General features: G+C 50.8%; 1 protein-coding gene across 3 annotated transcripts in view; it reads right to left on the minus strand.

The window, feature by feature from the left end:
• Nucleotides 1-6,025: 6,025 nt before the first annotated feature.
• Nucleotides 6,026-19,823, minus strand: part of PFKFB3 (6-phosphofructo-2-kinase/fructose-2,6-biphosphatase 3) — a 28,253-nt gene continuing 14,455 nt past the window's right edge. For 2 of the 3 annotated variants that reach the window (XM_038741344.1, XM_038741342.1), the window contains 10 exons: nt 17,396-17,520; nt 16,877-17,084; nt 16,203-16,349; nt 15,223-15,327; nt 14,553-14,682; nt 13,668-13,730; nt 13,478-13,542; nt 10,808-10,981; nt 9,409-9,431; nt 6,026-6,441 (listed from right to left, as the gene is read on the minus strand). In XM_038741344.1, coding sequence (XP_038597272.1) covers nt 6,435-6,441; nt 9,409-9,431; nt 10,808-10,981; nt 13,478-13,542; nt 13,668-13,730; nt 14,553-14,682; nt 15,223-15,327; nt 16,203-16,349; nt 16,877-17,084; nt 17,396-17,520 — 1,047 coding nt within the window. In that variant the 3' untranslated portion in view covers nt 6,026-6,434. The remainder of the gene's footprint in view (nt 6,442-9,408; nt 9,432-10,807; nt 10,982-13,477; nt 13,543-13,667; nt 13,731-14,552; nt 14,683-15,222; nt 15,328-16,202; nt 16,350-16,876; nt 17,085-17,395; nt 17,521-19,823) is intronic. The other variant, XM_038741343.1, reaches the window with a different exon arrangement.

Consider the following 19,823-nt stretch of genomic DNA (forward strand, 5'->3'; position numbering starts at 1 on the left):
AGCTGTGTGACTTTGGCCAATTTACTTAAATTCTCTGTGCCTCAGTTCCTTCATCTGCAAAATGGGGATTCAATCCCTGTTCTCCCTCCTACTTAAGACTGTGAATCCCCTGAGGGAGCTATCTAGAATCTACCCCGGCGCTTAATAAGGTGCTTGGACACATAATGTGGCTTAGTGGAAAGAGCATGGGCTTGCAAATCAGAGGTGGTGGGTTCTAATCCTGCCCCCGCCACTTGTCCGCTGTGAGACCTTGGGCAAACCACTTAACTTCTCTGTGCTTCAGTGCCCTCACCTGGAAAATGGGGATGAAGACTGTGAGCCCCTCGTGGGGCAACCTGATTACTTTGTATCTACCCAGCTTGACTTAATGGAAAGAGCCCGGGCTTGGGAGTCAGAGTTCATGGGTTCTAATACCGGATCCACCACTTGTCAGCGGTGTGGCCTTGGGCAAGTCACTTCACTTCTCTGGGCCTCAGTTACCTCATCTGTAAAATGGGGGTGAAGACTGTGAGCCCCACATGGGACAACCTGATAACCTTGGATCTCCCCCAGCGCTTAGAACAGTGCTTGGCACATAGTGAGCACTTAAATACCACCATTATTATTAGGTTCAGTGGAAAGAGCGCAGGCTTAGGAGTCAGAGGTCATGGGTTTGACTCCTGACAGCCACTTAGCTGTGTGACCTTGGGCAAGCCACTTAACTTCTCTGTGCCTCAGTTACCTCACTTGTAAAATGGGGATTAAGACTGTGAGCCACACGTGGGACAACTTGATCACCTTGTATCCCCCCACCATAGTGCTTTGCACATAGTAAGCGCTTAACAAATACCATCATTATTAGTATTATTATTACCCCAGTGTTTAGAACAGTGTCTAGTACATAATAAGCACATAACAAATACCATTATTATTGGAGAACTCCGGGCTGTCCTTCACCTGTTTGGGGGTTCAACAGCGTTTCCTCGGGCTTCTGTCCTGGTCCGCCCTTCATGTCACCACGTGCCCTTCCCCTTTAGGCTCCCACGTGCTCCGCCCCCTCAGGTTTCCCCCGCGCAGGCCCTGTCGCGGGCGGGAACGGCGTTTCCAGGGCAACGAGCCAAGCTCCGAGCTCTGATAATAATAATTAATTCATTCATTCATGCAATCGTATTTCTTGAGCGCTTACTGTATGCAGAGCACTGTAATAATAACAATAATAATAATAATGGCATTTGTTAAGCGCTTACTATGTGTAAAGCACTGTTCTAAGCACTGGGGAGCGGGGGGGATACAAGGTGATCAGGTTGTCCCACCTGGGGCTCACAGTCTTCATCCCCATTTTACAGATAAGGTAGTTGAGGCACAGAGAAGTTAAGTGACTTGCCCAAAGTCACACAGCTGGCCAGCGGCAGAGCTGGGATTAGAACTCATGACCTCTGACTCCCAAGCCCAGGGTCTTCCCACTGAGCCCCGCTGCTTCCAGCGCTTGGGAAGTACGGGATAATAATGACGGTATTTGTTCAGCGCTTACTATGTGCCAAGCACTGTTCTAAGCACTGGGGTAGATACGAGGTAATCAGGTTGTCCCCCGTGGGGCTCAGTCTTCATCCCCATTTGACAGATGGAGTAACTGAGGCCCAGAGAAATGAAGTGACTTTCCCAAGTTCACAGGGTAGACAACAGGCAGAGGCAGGATTAGAACCCACCTCCTCTGACCCCCAAGCCCGTGCTTTTGCCACTAGGCTGTGCTGCTTTCATTCATTCATTCAATCGTATTTATTGAGCGCTTACTGTGTGCAGAGCACTGGACTAAGCACTTGGGAAGTACAAGTCAGCAACATATAGAGACGGTCCCTACCCAACAACGGGCTCACAGTTTAGAAGGGGGAGACAGACAACAAAACAAAACATATTAAGAAAATAAATAGAACAGTAAATATGTACAAGTAAAATAGAGTAATAAATCTGTACAAACATATATACAGGTGCTGTGGGGAGGGGAAGGAGGTAGGCGAGGGGGCTCAGTCTGGGAAGGCCTCCTGGGTGTCAAAACCGTCAGAATAAATAGAATTATAGCTATATGCACACCATAAATAAAATAATAAGCTTCTCTTGTCTTAAACGAGGCACCATTTGGGAAGACCCCCTGCAGCTCTCCCCTTCACTTGGCTGTTTGGCCTTGTTAAACCTCGAGGCTTCCTCAGCAATCGCCCTGGAGAGGAAGCCTTGCCTTGCTCAGGGAGGGGCTTCAGTAGCACCACTGAGGCACAGCTGGCATCTACCTACACCCCTGCACAGATTGTTGGTTTCAGGGACTGTGCCCACCCTATACCTACTTACTCTTTTGCACCATCCCAAGTGCTTAGTGCAATGCTCTGCACACAATAGGGGATCAATTAATACTATTGCTTGACTGTGGGAAAAGACACTTTTTGAGACCCACTTGGGGAAAGGAGGATGGAGCATGTCGACCAGGGGGTTGGGATTGGCTCATATCAAATGTATCCAAATGTTTACTCATTGGAGGAACACTGTACTAAGTCCAATATAATAGATTTGATCCCTGCCCTCAAAGAAGCTTATAGTTTAGTAGGGGAGACAGGCAGGAAAATAAGTTTATCCATTGAACAGGCAGAGCGTAAGAAATACATAAGTGTTGTATACGTATGTGTGTGTGGGTTCTATACCTAAGTGCTTAACTCAAGTGCATATGTGAAAGTAGGAAGGAAAATAGATGAGGGATATGAAAAATTAGTCAGGGAAGGCTTCCTGGAGGAGATGTGATTTTAACAGAGCTTTAAAGATGGAGAGAGTGGCGATCTGTTGGAGGTGGAGGAAGGCGAGAGATGAGAGACCAAGGCACATGAGCCAGTTGGTAGTAGAGGAGCAAAAAGTGCAGGCTGGCCTAGAGTGGGAGAGGAGCACAGAAAAGTGTTTGGGAGAAAGCTGACTGCCTTCAAGCCAAAGGTGAAGCATTGGATGGCCATGTCAAGTCCAAGCTGAATTTATCCAAGTCCCTACCTATCCTGGGTCTAGGGGTTTCCAGATAAGGCCTTCACTTGAGCTTTCTTGCACCTGGGGACTCAAAACTTCTTCCATTCCCTTTTCCACAGGTGACTCCTTGCAAGTTGAGGGGATTAGCCTTTGGTTTCACTGTCCTTCCAGTGACTGTTGGGAAGAAGCACTGTGGTTTCCTGTTACCAGAAAACCCTGCAGCCACTGGATTAAAAATATCATTATTGTTAATACCACAGCTCCAATCTATGAGGAACAAAGTTCAAAAAGACCCAGCAGGGTAGGGAAACTAATTTTTTAAATGTTATTTGTTAAGCACTTACTATGCGCCAGGCACTGTTCTAAGCACTGGGGTACATATAAGGTAATCAGGTTGGACACACTCCATGTCTCACATGGGCTCAGTCTTAATCCCCATTCCACAAATGAGATGACTGGGGCACAGATGTTAAGTGACTTCCCCAAGGACACACGGCAGGCAAGTGGCAGAGCATAATTAGAACCCAGCTCCTTCTAACTCCCAGGCCTGTGCTCTATCCACTAAGCTACACTGCTTACCTCTTCTTGGTAAGGGGCCCCTCAACATTGCCCCTTGAAGGAACTTGTGGCTCAAAAGAACAAATCAATTAATTGGTATTAACTAAACGCTTACTTTGCAGAGAGCACTATTCTAAGCACTTCAGAGAGTTCAACAGAGTCGGGAGACACATGTCTATGGCCCAAGACAAAGTGGGAAATGGCATGTGAAGCCTTAACATACTCTGCACCACTACCAAATGTTTTATTTATAATCTCTGATTTCCCCCACCTCCACAGGAACCCCCCCACCCCGACCAAAAACAACCTCCCTGTTTTGGAAAAATCACTTCACCAGTGTAGTTCAACAAGATATTTTATTGGTCCAGCATCTGCAAAATATACAAATTTCTGAAAGGCTTACCCTGTTTATGAGCAAGCACAGCTTTATTCCAGGCAACTGTTTCAGACATACACAGAATGCGGCTACCAGATCACATACAGTCAACTGAAAAAAAGAGAGGAAGATATAAACAAAAAAACCCCCCACAGAACCCCGCAGGACACAAACTTTAAATAAATAAATAGCAGTTTTGCTATCAAAATAAAAAAATAAATCTCAAATATTACAAATAAAAACGAGTCACTGGTGTGGTTCAATCCGTTCCCCCCACCCCATCTCTTAAGAGTTTTGCTGGCATCTATTCTAGGTATTGAATTAGGATAAAGATGCAGCACTTCCGTGGTACAAGAATCAGCAGTCCCAGTCTGGTGCACACGCAACTAGGTCCAGAATCCTGCTACCAAGTGAACACTCCGCTCCCCTGCCAGCTAGTTCTCTAGACAAACTCTTTCCCTTCCTCCTCGGATTAAAATCCCCACCCTGTGGTAGTTTTAATGCTTTTGGACACACAACGATAAACCAACAGAGAAAGATTCCATGGTTGAAATGATTCAAAACTAAAAAATAATGACAATAATTCGGCTGCACGGGCAGACCTTCAGTCAACAAGGTATAGATTGAGCTGAGGTACAGCTTTGCTCCCCTAGAAGTCACAGGAAAACAAGGGTGCCAGGAGGCGGAGAAGCTGTCCCCTTCCACCCTACTCCAAAACTGGGTTAGGTCTGAGATAGTGGATTTTCTCCAGAGGCAGAGAAGCTGTCCCCTTCCACCCTACTCCAAAACTGGGTTAGGTCTGAGTTAGTGAATTTTCTCCATAAGGACTCCACTGAGGATGGGGGCAAGGAGGAAACAAAAAAACACAGACATCTTCTACAAGAATATATGTGTTTATACAGCCTGGCTGCCAATAAAAATATCTTCTAATGGTCAGGGATGAGGGGCAGGAACCCTGGGTGAGGCTGTTGATGGGCAGAGCACCCAGGAACACAGGTGAAAGCACTAGGCTGGGCACTGGGTTCATCTCTGCTGCCACTGGCAAGCACCCACAACCCAAAGCCTCCTCTCCCTGCTCACCTTCTAGTGGAGTTGGGAGGCTTTATGCACAGAGTCTGGGTTTCAATCCTGGCCTGGGCCTGACTGTTAAAGGCCACCCAGAGGGCTTGCAAGCCAGGGCTTCAGATCCTGACCACCCCCACCACCCCCCGCCCCCCACAGGGGGGAATTAAGGGTCTCGCATGCAAGTTGGGCTGCCCTCGGCCTCACCCCAAACACGGGGGCAGCAGGGAGGAAGTCATGTAGCGGCCAAGCTTCCCTTTGGGAATTCACCCGGATGAGGACAAGTGGTCCGGAATCCGGACAACTTGGGCCGATAACCCATTCCGGTACCCTGCCCCACACTCTCCCTAAACCACCTGCTCTGACGCTTCCACCCCTCGGCCCCGCCACCCCCCTACCCAACCCACACACCTTCACAATTCACGCTGGCCCCAGGTGGGGACCCAAAATAACTAAGTTCCCCTGACTAAAGGTGCAGATTTCTATTCCAACGTTTATGATGAAGAAAGTGCAAACACAAGCATTTTTAAGGAGAACGGGTTTCTCGGGTAACTTCCGGCGCCTCCCTCAGAGGCAGGGCCAAAGCTGGAGTGGAGGCAGTGAAGGCACTCCACACATTGAGGTCAGGGAAGGGGAAGGTCTGGCCGTCGGGTCGCTACGGAGGAAACATTACAGTCCCAACTGTTTGTCCTGGCCCAGCCTGCTCAGAATTGGGACATGGTGCTCGCCAGAGTGGGACAGGGAGAGGGGAACCGGGACATGGTACAACCCAAAGGCAAACTCATCTTACCCAGAGATTTCAGAACCAACTTGCCCTCTTGCTCTTCTCCCCAGCCGCCCTGCCAAGCACTATATTCAGCCACTCTCAAGGAAGCACCATATTCAGAGGCCCAGCCGGTCTTCTGACTTTTCTAACCCTGGGGCCCACCCAGAGGGCTTGCAAACCAATTGGGACGCAGTCTTTGTCGGTTTCTCCAGCCCCATCGTGGTGGGTGCAGTGCAGACCCCAGATTCGCTCTCCCTCTAGCCTCATCTTCCCACCCACCCACCCAGTCATTTGACACCCCTCAGAGGCCCAAGCCAGGCACCATCCTGGAGAAGAATCGGGATGAGGGAAAGACAGGAGACACATACAGAAGTGGACTCTGCCCTGTAGGCTCTGGAGCCTCCCCAGGAGGGTGACTGGAAGATTTGATTTCTACCACCTGGTAAGCACCCCTTGTGCAAACCCTACCCCACATCCCCAACCCAAGATTTTGCAGATGGAACAGCATTTGCAGGTGGAATTAAATCCATTTTGGGGTACGGAAGCAACAGCTGGGGTTTTGGCCTTGGGGTTTAGGTGGGTTCTGGCCTCAGGTTGGGAGGAGGAGCGTGAGCCAAGCTTCAGAAATGGAAATGGAATGGAACAGGTTTTGCTTGCTTCGGTGCCCCTGAGGAAATCACGATGGCTTCTGGGAGTCATTCATGTTCTGTTGGGGGAGACAGAGGGGACAGATGATGTTAGATCATTCACTCCCATCAAGGAGACGAAGAGACAGCAGTTTCATGCAGGCAGCCCTTTCCCCCTTCCTACTACACAACAGAACACCACAAAGCACCGGCCAACAAGGCAGCTCTCGAGGGGGTGGGGTGGAGGGGTGCCGGGAAGGAAAAAGCTAGTGTACAACAACCCATCCAAGACCACCCAAACAGGGAACTTGCCAGGATGGCATATGCCCTCTGGGACAAAGGCTCCCACTACAATCAATAGTATTTACTGAGCAATTACTATGTGCAGAGCACCAAACTAAATAAAATCACCTGACTGAATGACTTTGGAGACTCCAACACAAGAGAGTTGGTAGACACAAACCCCTGCCCTCAAGGAGCTTACCACAGTGTCCTTCCTCTTCCTCTGAAGGAGAGGGAGGAAAGAGGGTACAGTGCAGCCTGAGGAGAGTCAGCTGTAGTTTTAAGAAAACATCTCTGCGGGACTGTGAGTGACCCATAGCGAAAGGGAAAGGGCACAATAATAACAATACTGGCTTTTGTTAAACGCTTAGTACGTGTCTAGCATTGTACTAAGCCCTGGGGTAGATGCACAACTGGACGCCTCACAGGGTGACATCCATCTCGCACTCGGATCACTCCACTGATCAGCTACCGCTCTGCAGATCCATCTTTTCCCTTCTCCCCCGCAGGTGACTTGGTCATCAGTGGCACCAAGTGAGGACCAGGGTGCCAGAAAGGAAACCAGAGTCCTCGTGGCTTGTGTTCTAATTGGTCCCATGGGGCTCTGAAAGAATCTCTCTCCCCAACCCCTCGAAGCCACAGGGAGACCAGCCCGACAGACCACAGCAGCCACAGACACCAGCTGATGCCTCAGGCTCCCACCGACACCACCCCGTGTCCCAAATTGGCTTTAAAAATGAGGGAGTAGGGAAGCCCTTTGGCTGTTAGACTGTGCATCCCTAGCCATTAGGCTAAATGTCTGGAAGGGCTGCCACCATTTCATTTCCTCCAACCACCTGTTTGAGCTGGGTTGGACAGCCCAGCCCCGCTTCTACCCCTGGCACCAGTTCAGGCCATTCCGGGGAAGTTCTCCTTTCCTTGCCTGCTCTGCATCCCTCTCATCTCAGGGCCCCGCAGAACCCAGGAGTTGCTGGCTGAGGGATTGCTGGCACCCCAAATCTAGGGGTTTGCTCCTTCCAGAGCCACTTTGCCAGAGATCAGGGTGGGTTCCAGTCCAGTCCAGTCTGGCAGCTCGGGGATCTAGGTGGAATCTGAACTGCTGACTTGACCTTGGGTCGGAGCCCTGTTTCGCCCAAGGGACTAACCAGCTCCCATATTTGTGGGGAGGGGGGAGGGATGCTCAGTTAGAACCCTTGGGCTGTCCTGCCTAGCAGTGGGATTATCCCAACTACCATTTCACCAGTCTGCAGGGAGAAGCCTTGCTTTCACTAGCATTGAGCTATGGGGTTTTTGTTTTTTTTCTTTTTCCACACTCTAACCTGGAACATTCCCCACCCTCCAGCCAAACCAGACCAGGCTCCCCCTTCACGCCGCCCCCACCCCCAAACCACCATGCTCCGCAGACCCGCCAGAGAACTGCAAAGCCAAGGGTACATGTCAATTCTGCTCTCTTTCCAGACACACTTGGACAAGGAATGAGTGACAGGTGGGACAGATGGGGAGAGGAGAATGGAAACAGCCACCACCCTGGTGGTCCTTCCCTGGCCCGAGATGGCAGAGTCACATTCTCTGGGACAGCCAGTCTGAGCACAGGTCAGCACATCATTACTCTGGGGAGGACTGGTGAGAAGCATGCCGGGAAACCGTTTACCTTTGGGAATATTAGCAAAGAGAAAACTGAGAAAATGTGACAGACACTTCGTCTTTTAAGCATAAAAAAGGGAGAGAAAGACAGTGGGGGAGATGCCCTTTAGATTTGGACTTCAGGTGTGTATTAGGAATTGGAAAGCAAGAGACCACGATCCCCGGTCAAAAAAAAACTTCTGAGAGCTCATCCAGGAGTGCTTGTGACTGAAGCAGCCCCTGAGAACTGGACGCCACCCTTCGGCCCTACAGCCTCCATATTGTTTAAACCTCCCTCCACCATCTAATCTCAGGTCTGAGGCTTAGGTCCCGCTCTGGCCCACCTCCCTGATACCGGAGGCTTCCCTGGGCAGGAGCAGGGACAGCTTCACCGAGGCACAGAGGAACCGGGAACGTGCCCAACTGGGTGAAGGGGGACTGATCCCACCCTAACAGGCGGGTTCCCATGTGAAAGGCCATTGGAAGGGACTGGGGAAGCCACTACAGAAAAAAATAGCCCCACAGCTCAAGGCTGGAACTCCTAAACCTTTGATGTGGCAGGTTAGGAGTGAGAAGTTCTACCTGAAGTTAAAGGGGTCAGGGGTGAAGGCCTTGAAAAACATCGTCCTTTCTCTTTCTAGACTTTTCTAGCCAGCACCACTGCCCAACCTCTGAATCCCCCATAGGCCTACAATCAACTAGTGCTACATCGGATTGCAACAGGCCAGTGCACATGTTCAATGTCAGGGTTAGGAAATAGGATCAGGTTGGGGTGTCAATGGTTTCCAGCAGATTTGCTCTAGCAGACTTGGTGGCCCCTGGAGAATCAAGTGCAGGCTCTACCCACCCCGCAATCACGACTGGAGAAATCTGCTAGTCTTTCCAACAGTGACTGTGAACCCAAGAGCACTGAGCAGGGTGAGGAAGTAGCGGTGGCAGCTTTAGGACTCCAGAAAGAACGGTAAAGTGACACAGTCATTTATTCACCTCCCGGGACCCGAGTCTCCTTTTGTTCCCACCCCAAGGCAGATCCAGGCCCCCATCCAGGGCAGCTCCAACTTTAAAGCACAAGAACCACCCTGTCGGCTAGGATAGTGGCCGACAGGCAGCGGGGAAAAAAAAATCACAGAGGAAATACTTACAGACAAGCTTTCCCTAGTAAAGGCTGCAGAGAGAAAAAGGGAAAGGAGGTCAGTAGGAGGAAAGACAGGAGGAAAGGGTGAGTCTGAACAAGCTGAGTCTGTCCTGAAATGCCAATATTACTATGGCATTTGCTAAACGCCTTCTGCGTCAAGCACTGTTCTAAGTGCTACTGCAGATGCAAGTTAAGGTCAGCAAGGCCTTCAGCCACAAATTGGGGCTCTGAGCCCCTGCAACACTGACAGACTCTTGAAAGACAAAGGACTGAACTGAAAGTGAGGGAGGAGAAAGAGGGGAGGAGAGAACTGGAGGGAATCCCTGCAAACAAGGCCACAGGTTATGATGGGACCCCATTCCTAGTCTATCTTGGCAGAGTAGTATGACTTTAGAGCTGCCCTTTGGGGTCCATTTGCTAAAACAGGTTCTAGCTCTAGGACCAATTACAAACCCACAGATGAATTTCTGATTTCTTGGCTAAGAAAGAAATAAAAAATAAAAATTAGCTTCCTGCTTCTGGAGCCAACTTACCCCCAGCCCACAATAATGGATGGCCCTTTGAGACTTTAGTCTTTCATCCTTGAATAGTAAGGCCAGAAATTCATCAATCCAGACATACATTTTATCCCCACACAGAGACCACAAAATAAATGAACCCCCACATTTATTTCTCCTCAGGCCGGGTCAGTGGCTATTTCATGGCTAGCGTAGCCAGTCCCAAACTGGCAGATGTGGCCAGACCAAGTAGAACAAAGGCCCCTCTGCCCTTGCAGCTGAAGCCAGCCCAGGGTTTCCCATGTCAACAGCTCCCAGAACCAGTCTGTCTGTCCTCTGGAGTCAAAAGATAGAGCATGGGAGAGGGGCAAATAAGAACACTGATTGGATTGGCAACAGTGCCAAGATAGAAGGTCTAGGGAGCGACCCTTAGGCCTCAGAGAAACCAAGCCCTGAGGGACAGGAGGAAGGCCTGGGTCCACTGCACGCTGAGGGGTTTGTTGGGGCTGGGGTCTCTCACACACAAGTGCCTAAAGAGGAGCTGTAAGCAAGGGAGAAACCCAAGAACCCAATCTCCTCCGCTTTGTCTCCGCTCTGCCTGGAAGGACTAGATGGAGAGGCAATTTGGAAAGCAGAAGGTAGAGCAGCTGTGTCGAGAGTCATAGAGAAGATAGCGAGTCAGTCGGGACATCTCCATGCACGCACGTGCGAACACATACGTGTACACACACACACACACACACGGCAACGAAACCCCTTCACGAAGCCTCCCCAGATCCGGAGACAGCGGCCTCCCTCCCACAGGGTAAGGGCCCAGAGATTAGCCAAGTGGCATCCCGCCCCTCCTGGGGTTACTGTGCTCTCTGCCAATGGATTTAGAAGCAAAGGAAGACGAGGGAGTCAACTGACTTGTCCGGCCAGCTGGGTGGGCACCTCCTGGGGCAGGCAGCTGGGCAGGGCGGCAGAGGTGGAAGCCATATGCTCCTCAAAGCTGTTGATGCGAGGCTTTTTGGTGGGCTCGGGGCTGGCTAGCGGGGTAACACTATTGCGTCTCATGAGCGGATTAGGTCCCTTCTTTGCTTCCTAGCGAGACAAAGACAAAAGAGAGAAGGCGACAGTTACGGTGGGGAGGGAAGGAGAAAAAATGGTTCTTGTTCGGGTCTTAGCCCCCAACCAATCGAGCGATAGTATGTACTGAGTGCCTGTGTGCAGAGCACCAAGGGAGGGTGCCCAGAGTTTGGTGGTCTCATGGGACTGGGACACTGATGCTCAGCCAAAGACCTCCGAAAGCAGTAGTGAACAAGGAGACATTCTCCCATCTGCTTTTCCTAGATCATTCCAGGAAACATACATATGGACAGACACGAGTTTAAGGAGCAGAAAGGAGGGGTAGCGGGAGGAGGGGAAGGAGGTAAGTAGCTCCCTCCCTTCTAGCTCTGGAGGTAAATTTCTGCCATCCAGCAGAGCCAGAGAAAGGAGATGGGGGAGAGTGAAAAGAGGGGAAAGGAAGAGAGAGGGGTAGGCCTGCTCCTTAGCTTGTTCTACAGCCAACAATACAGAAAGAGACAACAAAGCCTTCGAAAGCCAAGCTTGCAGTGGATAAGAGGTTCCTGGCATAACGTCTAGGGAGGGAGACCCAGCAAGGGGGAGGGGGAAGCTAAAACTGTGGCGTCCTGCAGCTGCCCCAGATGACCTGGGGCCATGGGGGTCTTGGCCCCACAGAGTCTCAACGGGACAGGCTTGCGTGACTGGGACACCTGCACAGCAGCACTGCTACTTTAGGGGAGGAAGTGACCAGCTCACACGATGAGCTCTAGGGCAGGGATTTCTCTTCTCCTTAATCCTCTGCGGTGTCTAGTGCAGGGTTCTGCCCTCCATCGACTGACTTCTAGGTCTGAAAGGGAGTGAAAGGACGGGGGGACCAATTTTCCAGGAAGAGGGTTTAGTTATGCGGATGGGGGAAGGTGTAGGCCACCAGTTAATCTTGTTTAAGATCGCCTTCCCAGACTTCTTCAAGGTAGGTTCAAGTCCCTGTTTACATTTTTGTTCAGAAAGGCTTAAATCCTGCCTGAAGCAGAGGGCTAGACTCAATGACCCCCAGAAACTTCATTAGCCTTATGGTTTTAGGATTCTCAGGCTAGGAAGAGAGAAGTACTAGGGTGAACTGCAGCTCGCTCTGTGATCCTGGCAAATCTCTTCAGGTAAGTTCTCTGCCTTGATTTTCCGTATCTATACAATGGGTCTGTTAAAAGAGGCCTACTCAAACACTTGGCAAACCTAAGACTTCGGCAGCAATAAAGCTGGCCCAAGAGTCAGAGTGGCCCACTACTCACTCGAAACCTCACAGTAAAAAGAGTTCCCTAGTTGTCCTAAATATGGTGGGGAAAAAAGTCTGGCCCTTAGGCTGGAGCCAGCAACCTGATCCAGTTCACAGCCTATATCCGTGATAAATCCAAGTTGGCTCTGTCAGGAACTCCCGGAATGCCAGGACTCGCTCCCTCCCGGAGACGAACTGCGGGGTAATTCCTATGTGTGTCTACGCCCGGCTGGCCCGGAGGCAGGTAGGAGCTGCCGTGAGCAGGAGTCATCATGCCTCATGTCTCCCGACCTCTCGCTCTTCACTGACCTACCTCAGCCCCTTGTTTGGAACAGAAACTTTCCTCTTGTAACAGAGCGGCTTGGTTGTGAACCTCGGCCAGGGTTTCTCTGGCTGTGGCCCATCACCCACACACCCTTAGAAGAGGATGTGGGGGCTGAAATGTATAAATCCCACCTCTCGACAAGGGCACTTCACTTGGCTGGGGGCCCACTGACCAGGTCTTGGCTTAGCTGGTTAACCAGCTGGCTGCCTATGGCCTAAAAAAAATAATCCCAGGCTGGAGAGTGGGTGAGCGGCCGGTGGGGATCGGGGGGGGGCGTGGGTGGGAAGCCTCGGTGGGCACAGCTGGGAACGAGCTCCTGATTCAGCTACCTTCAAGGGGTGGGCTCCACGGAGGGTAGACCAATGATGCTTCTCCCTAGCTTCCCTCACAGCACGACAACTTGCCCTCCTGCCTCTGAGCACGAAAGATACCAGAGCAACCGTATTTATCACCGAACCACCAGAAACCAAGGGTGAGGGGCCAGGTGAGGAAGGTGAGGGGAGAGAGAGAGCCCACTTGTTCCGAACAGACAGACAGACACACACCCCTCCACCCCAGAGAAACTCAAACAGAGAAGGGGTAAGGAGAAGAGAGAAGATTGTGAGCTAGGTGGAAGGTAAGAACAGGAAACAGATACAGAGAAGAAGAAATCAAAGAAGAGAAGGGGTAGGTAGAAGAGAGACGATCATGCGCTAGGTGGAAGGAAAAAAAACAGGAAACAGACAGATACAGAGAAGAAAACAAAGAAGAGAGAGTCACCCATACTGACTGAAAATTTACAAGTTGGTGAGTAACAGATGGCAGGGGATAGGGTAGTAACAGAGAGAAAGATGGAAATGACCCAGATTCCTCCTCGCTTCCAGCAGCCAGGGGAGGTGGTTGGGGGGTGGGTCCCAGCGTGGGGAGACAAATCAGTGGAAACTGACTGTAGACTCACCTCAGTCCTCTCGCGATGCGTGTTCACGGCTTCCACGTTCAAACAGATGGATTCCACACGACAGCCTGCAGGGGAGGGAGGGAGACAGGGGCCCTGATGAGGCAGGGAATTTCGGCCACCAAAGCTTCTTCACCATAACCGAGGGCACGGTCCCAGGGCAAGGGACATCTTCCAGGGCCAGGTTACGTACCATAGGCGACAGGTGTCAGCTTCAACACTGTGTGGAGGGGGCACTTCAGGTAAGGCATCTCATCTGAGAAGAGAACAGACCGGCCCCATTGAGACCGGACACCTCCCAAGTCTCGATGACCTCATCCGAGTGACCCTTCTCCCTCTCTGGTAGGTATCATTACCCACCCACCAGCTCTGTCTCAGCTCTGGGCCCTGAAATATCCCCAGGGCAGTCAAGGGATGGAGACATCAGCTCTCTCCCACAGGGCAAGAGGCTTCAGGGGACTCAGAAGAGTGGGTGGCTACAATGCTTTCAGAAAATGACTAAGATGGAGAGGGTCCTGAACTGATTCCCCCTCAAGAGCTTAGAGACAAAGAGCCCTTTCTCTCCTGGTAGCAGTTTGGCATGAGAGAAGCTCAGGGGAACAGGAAGAGAATTCAATCTTAGATCCCGGGGTCAAACCCGCTGGTATCAAGCGATGCTTTCAAAGGAGACGTGTTCTTTGGAGTCACTCTCTCCTGGGTCCAAATTTTCCACTCATCAGTCTCTCTTCCTCCCAAACATTATGTCCGATAAATACTTGTTCCCTCACTGCCTCACGGGGTGAGAGGAGACTAAGATTCCCCTGAGCATCTGGAGGGAAGAGGAGCCAGGAAAACCCTCCCCTCTCCAGAAGGCAGGAATGACGAGGGAGAGTGAGTCCTGCCAGCTCTCCCAGCTCCAGACCCCAGCCTCTCTGGCTCTTACTGAGCCGACAGGAGAAGCGGGAGGGGAGAATCACAGGCTGTTTCAACTTCTGCCAAGAAAATGTACACCAACTTCCTCTGACCTTTGGGTAGGGGCTGGGGCCACCAAGACCTGGGACTTGTGGAGAGGAAAAGGGGGCCAGGGTGGGGAATGCACCTGCACTCTTGTCCAGGAAGTAAGCAAGGAGGCAGCGCATGACTGCCTGGTGGCAAATGACCAAGACGTTCTCCTGCCTCTCCAATTCCATGATGACTGGCTCCAGGCGCTGAACAAGGTCCTGGTAGGACTGAAAGACGAGAGGGTCAGTGCTGCAGAGCCTAACCAGGCACTGCCCCAGGGCCAAAGGTCTCCAAAGCACATTACCTAAGGATCCTACTAGCATCCTGTGCATGAGATAGGAGGGTTAATCTCGAGCTCAGCCCCAGCGTGGTGGCCACCCGGCTTTGAGAAGGGACAAAAATGCAGAAACAAATACTGAGTGCTACTGACTGTTTATGACTAGAGCAATCTCCCTGTCTTCCTTTGCTTCTGTTCACTTTCCCTAAGGATCTGCTTAAAGACTAAAGGTATTTTGTTGGATTTTCAGATAATGTGCTCTCCCTCCCTCTCATGTTCCCTACCCAGGAAGCAGCCTTTGGAAGCAGAGAGATTGGTGGCTGGAGAGCAGATCAAAGCCAAAAACGGGAATGAAGAAAAAAGAGGACGGAGGCCTGGGAGATACCATGCACAATGAATACCCCAAACCTAACTTTCTCGCAGCCCCTCTCAGTCCCCCCATCCAAACCTGACCCTCAGGTGGGAAACTCAGCACTCTTGGCAAACATACCTCCCCTGTTGGATATCGGTAATAGTACTTGTCTTGATCACGCAGAGCAAACTCCTCGGGGTATTTCTCCTTGATTTCGTCGTAAGTCATTTCTTCGCACACACCCTGCGGCGGGGGAAACCCAGGCATCACCGAAAAGCAACCGGAAGCCAAACCCTCTGGCAAGCCAGGGGAGACCTACTGTGAATCCCAAGAGAGGGCCTATACCTCTGGGTCTTATTCTGGGAGGGGTAGTGGCCAGAAGGAATTCCCTAGCCCAAACTTATCACCACCTGGGTCACCTTCTGGAAACTAGAACTTCAGTCTCTTTCACTCAATCATATATACTGAGTGCTTAATCTGTGCAGAGCACCGTATTGAGTGCTTGGGAGACAGAATTGCTTGTTTCCCAGAAGGGACAGGGTGGACCACCAGCCCCCAACTCAGAGAGGGCAAGAGTAGCAGCCAACCCTCATGTGATCTTTGACTTTAGCACATTTTCATGGCTTACACGCTAGGGGGGCAGCAGGGTGCAAGGAGGAAACTGAGACACAGAGGCTCTTAGGACTCACAGTGCCAGAATTCTCTTCCAACACCTCCCCACCACCCACCAAAGGCTGCTTTCATCTGAGATCCAGCCCAGATCTCAAGAAATCAAAGCATCCACTCTACCACATAAGTAAGCACTGAACCTGGGCCTAAGAACCAAACAGTGGGTCTGATAAGAATCAGAGTATACTATCTCCACATGGCTTAGTTTCCACAGGAATGGAGGCATGGAAAGGGAAGTCTGGTCAGTCCATGGCAGGCAGATGTTGGGATTTAGAACGTCCCATCATGGAGCTGGAGGGAGGGCCACCAGGTAGGAGTTTTCTGCCTAAATCACTGCAAAACCCAGCGGCGGAGTCGTGAGCCCCTCACCACCCGGCCCTGATCCGAACCCAGCCAGGCTGGGGAGGCGGCTCCTCCACGCCTTCCCGCCGCCAACCCTGGGCCCTTACCGCATCGATCTCATTGAGAGCCTTCCACTGCTCATAGGGCAGCTTGAGGGATTCAGCCGTCTGGATGGTCCTCTTCAGCTGACTAGTCCATACCTTAAGGTCCTTCAAGTTCTGTTCCTCCACGAACTCGCTCAGGGCAGTGGCAAACTGGGTGGGAGCAAGAGAGGCCCATGGTGAAGAGTGGGTTTACTACCTCACCCCACAAACAGGAAAGACCAGAGAGTTTATCTGTTCCACCTGCCACACCACCCTCTGTGAGGAAATCCCAGCACTCCAGTTGTGCAGACATGCCACCGGTGTACGTGCCAGCTGTGCTCAGGTGGCTTCAAAGAAAAACAGCGTAGCTTACCTGGCTTCTAATCCCGGCTCCCCGACTTGTCTGTTGTGTGACCTTAGGCAAGTCACTTCATTTCTCATTGCAGAATGGGGATTAAGACGGTGAACCCCATGTAGGTCAGGGACTGTATCCAACCTGATTTGTTTGTACCCACCCTAGCACTCAGTACAGTGCCTGACACATAGTAAGCACTTAACAAATGCCACAGTTATTGCTATTATTATTATTATTATTCAAAGCACACAAGAGTGCGGGTCAGGTGGCAGCAGCTGAACAAAATGCACAGCCAGTGTGCCCGATCACAAGAGGGTCCCACCACCCCCTCTCCTCCTCTTACCTTCTTGCCCCGGCTGGAGAGGCCCAGGTCCCCACCGATCAGCCCCTTGAGATTGGACTCGCTCTCCCCGTGACGACACAGGTAGATGGTGCGAGGTTGGACGTGGATATTCATCAGGTAGTAGACGATTCTGCTCTGGATGTGATCCTGGACCCGGTTCACCAGGAACCGTCGACCGACGTCGATGACCTTGATCAGAGACAGCTCCCTGCCAGAGAAGCCACCACGGCAAGGATCAGCCAGAGCGCAGATTAAAGATGGCGGGGGGTGGGGACTGCATTATTTGACCTTTCTTTGAATTAATCAAACTAGCTTCGGTTCGGACAATCAGCTTTCCACTGTATTATTACAGTGACAGCTCAACTATAAGCCATAAGACCTGTTCCCGAAGTTCACTTTTCTTGGGAAGGTTAAGGCATCCAGAGATTTATGATAAGGGAACGGTCAATAAACACTATAAAAATTAATAATTAAAAAGCAAAACACTTCTGAATGAGAGACAGCATTTCCTGGAATTACCTGTCATAGTTATCTGGGTCCAGGGGCTGGTAGCTGGCTTGGTAGCAATTGATTCTCTTCATGAAGTCATCCATGGCATCTGTGGTGTTGCAGCCTCGATAATCTGGGCTAGAGAGTTTAACTTCCTGCAATAGCACAAAAGGCAGCTGGTGAGTCACACCTGAAGGTTTTTGGTGCAGATTAATCAGGATTTGGGGACATCACAGAAAGTCTCCGAAGAACTGGTATTATCCAAATGCTCAGTGTTGCCATAGAAGGGGAATACTGAGTCACTGGCTGAAATTTGAGAGAACAGTTGGGCAGAGGGCACAGCCTTCCAGCAACGTTCAGCAGGAACTAGGTCGGGCAGTTGCTGGATTCACTGGGAGCTGTGTCTCTGGGTAGTTTCCTATTTGATACCGGCTCGGGGACCGATTCACCAGCAGCCCAACCCAGTCCACCAGACCTGGGGTGCAATCAATGCTATCTGAGGGCACAGCACTGAACAAAGCACACAACAGAGCAGGCTCACAGGATTCCTGCACTCAAGGAGTTTGCAGTCCGCCCAAGAGACTAAAACCTCCCCTGAAGCCTGAAAACTCCTTGAGAGCAGGGATTGGGTCACCCAACACTACTGAACTGGACACTCCCAAGATCTTTGTACAATGCTCTGCACAATGTAAGCACTCAAATACCATTGATGGATCCTGGAATCTCAGTTGCTTGGGCTCCTCCCCATCCAGCCTTCCTTTCCTCCAGTCCAGAAGAAGACTTGCAGTCCCCTTTCCATCCAGTCTGTGGGACTCCCTAGGTACTTCGCTCTCCTACTTCTGCCTCTGCACCATCTGCCTGACAATCAGCATCCCTACAGGAGCTTGCATGTGTGTGTGTGCACCCACAGGCATAGGGGGTAGGGGGGGAGAAGTGGTCGAACCAGCCAATAAGTTGGCTAAAACGTTGATGGGTGAGAAAGTTGAAAAAAGTGGCTCTAACGAAGATTTTGTACTATTTAAATTTCACTGTTCCACAAGCCCAAACCCCAAAATTTACTGTCTAGACTCAGAGCCCAATCTCACAGGATACAGTCCATCTGACCACCATCTCAGTAACCTTCCTGGTGGATCCCGTCAGAGCCATTCCAAGCTGTCCTCTCTCCTAGAATAGTCTCCTCCAATTAAACTGTAGCCCTAGCCACATGCTCCTTAAAAGCTTTCCCTGATTAACCTCACTCCTTCTCCAGTCTATCAGCCCAATCTACAACCCACGACTCATTCTTGTGATTCCTGTAACTATTCTGGTCGTCTGTGGGTTTGTCAAGGAGGGAGTAGAAGCTCCCTGGGGGCAGGAACCCTGGCTATTTGTTTAATATGGGCCTGACATCCTAGAACAAAGCTAGCAATTCAGTGAAGACTTGTTGGCAGACATATGCTCTCCTCCTCTTCTTTGCTTTCCAAAACCCCCGCTCCCTCTGATTCTGGGAACTCTGCCCACAGGACTAGTATGAGGATGAGACTATGAAAGGCCTTCACATCACAGAAAAACCAGGATGAACAAAGCAAGGCTCTGAAACATGTGAATGCAAATCTCTCCCGTTACTACAGTCCAATGTTGGCAGGTTTAATGAACACGAGTATAGAATGGGCTTAGGGAGGAGTGGCTATTTTTGGCTCCGTTTGGTAGAGAGCCATTATGTGGCTGGAACTGGCAATGTGCTCTGGTAGGACGGTGGAGATAGCCACAGAAATAAAGGATCCGTTCCAGGGAAATCCACAATGTCCTTCTGTTAGTGTGAGAGATGGCAAATGGCAGTTGACCCATCTCACCTGCTCTTCACAGTCCTGCTCTGTCAAACTTGACAGGACCACGGAGGGAGGTACGAGAGAATTAAGGGCAAAAAAGCACAAAACCCTCTGGGAATTATAGTTCCAGGCAAGCTTGGGATATAACCAATGGAAGCTTTATTAAAGCACATGTAACCCTGGTTTTATCAGTGGTACTTATTGAGTGCTTACTGCGTACAGAGTACTCAGAGTACTTGGGAGGACAATAGAAGAGAACTGGGAGACACATTCCCAGCCCACAGCGAGCTTACAGTCTAGAGGGGGAGAAAAACTTTAATAAAAATGATTTATAATATATAACAAGTTTCTAAGAGAAAGGACACTGCTCTGGGAATCAGATCTAGTCCTTGTTCTGCCTGCTGCTAACTCACGTGGTCATAGATCACACATGCTCTTTTGCAGTGTGTTGCACACCCCTGCCCGCAATGCCCTCCATGCATTAGCGGGCAAATAACCAGAGAAGATGAGAATATGTGAGTCTGCACAAGGTACCAATATGACCACTCTTCTGCACAGGATGGAACGCTGAGCTGGAGCAGCCAGTAGACCACTCTTCAACGTGGGCATCTCTGGGTAGCCCAGTGGGTGAAAATGCCAAGATGAAGCCT

Source organism: Tachyglossus aculeatus (assembly GCF_015852505.1).
Source record: "Tachyglossus aculeatus isolate mTacAcu1 chromosome 12 unlocalized genomic scaffold, mTacAcu1.pri SUPER_6_unloc_1, whole genome shotgun sequence".
Taxonomy (NCBI): Eukaryota; Metazoa; Chordata; class Mammalia; order Monotremata; family Tachyglossidae; genus Tachyglossus; species Tachyglossus aculeatus.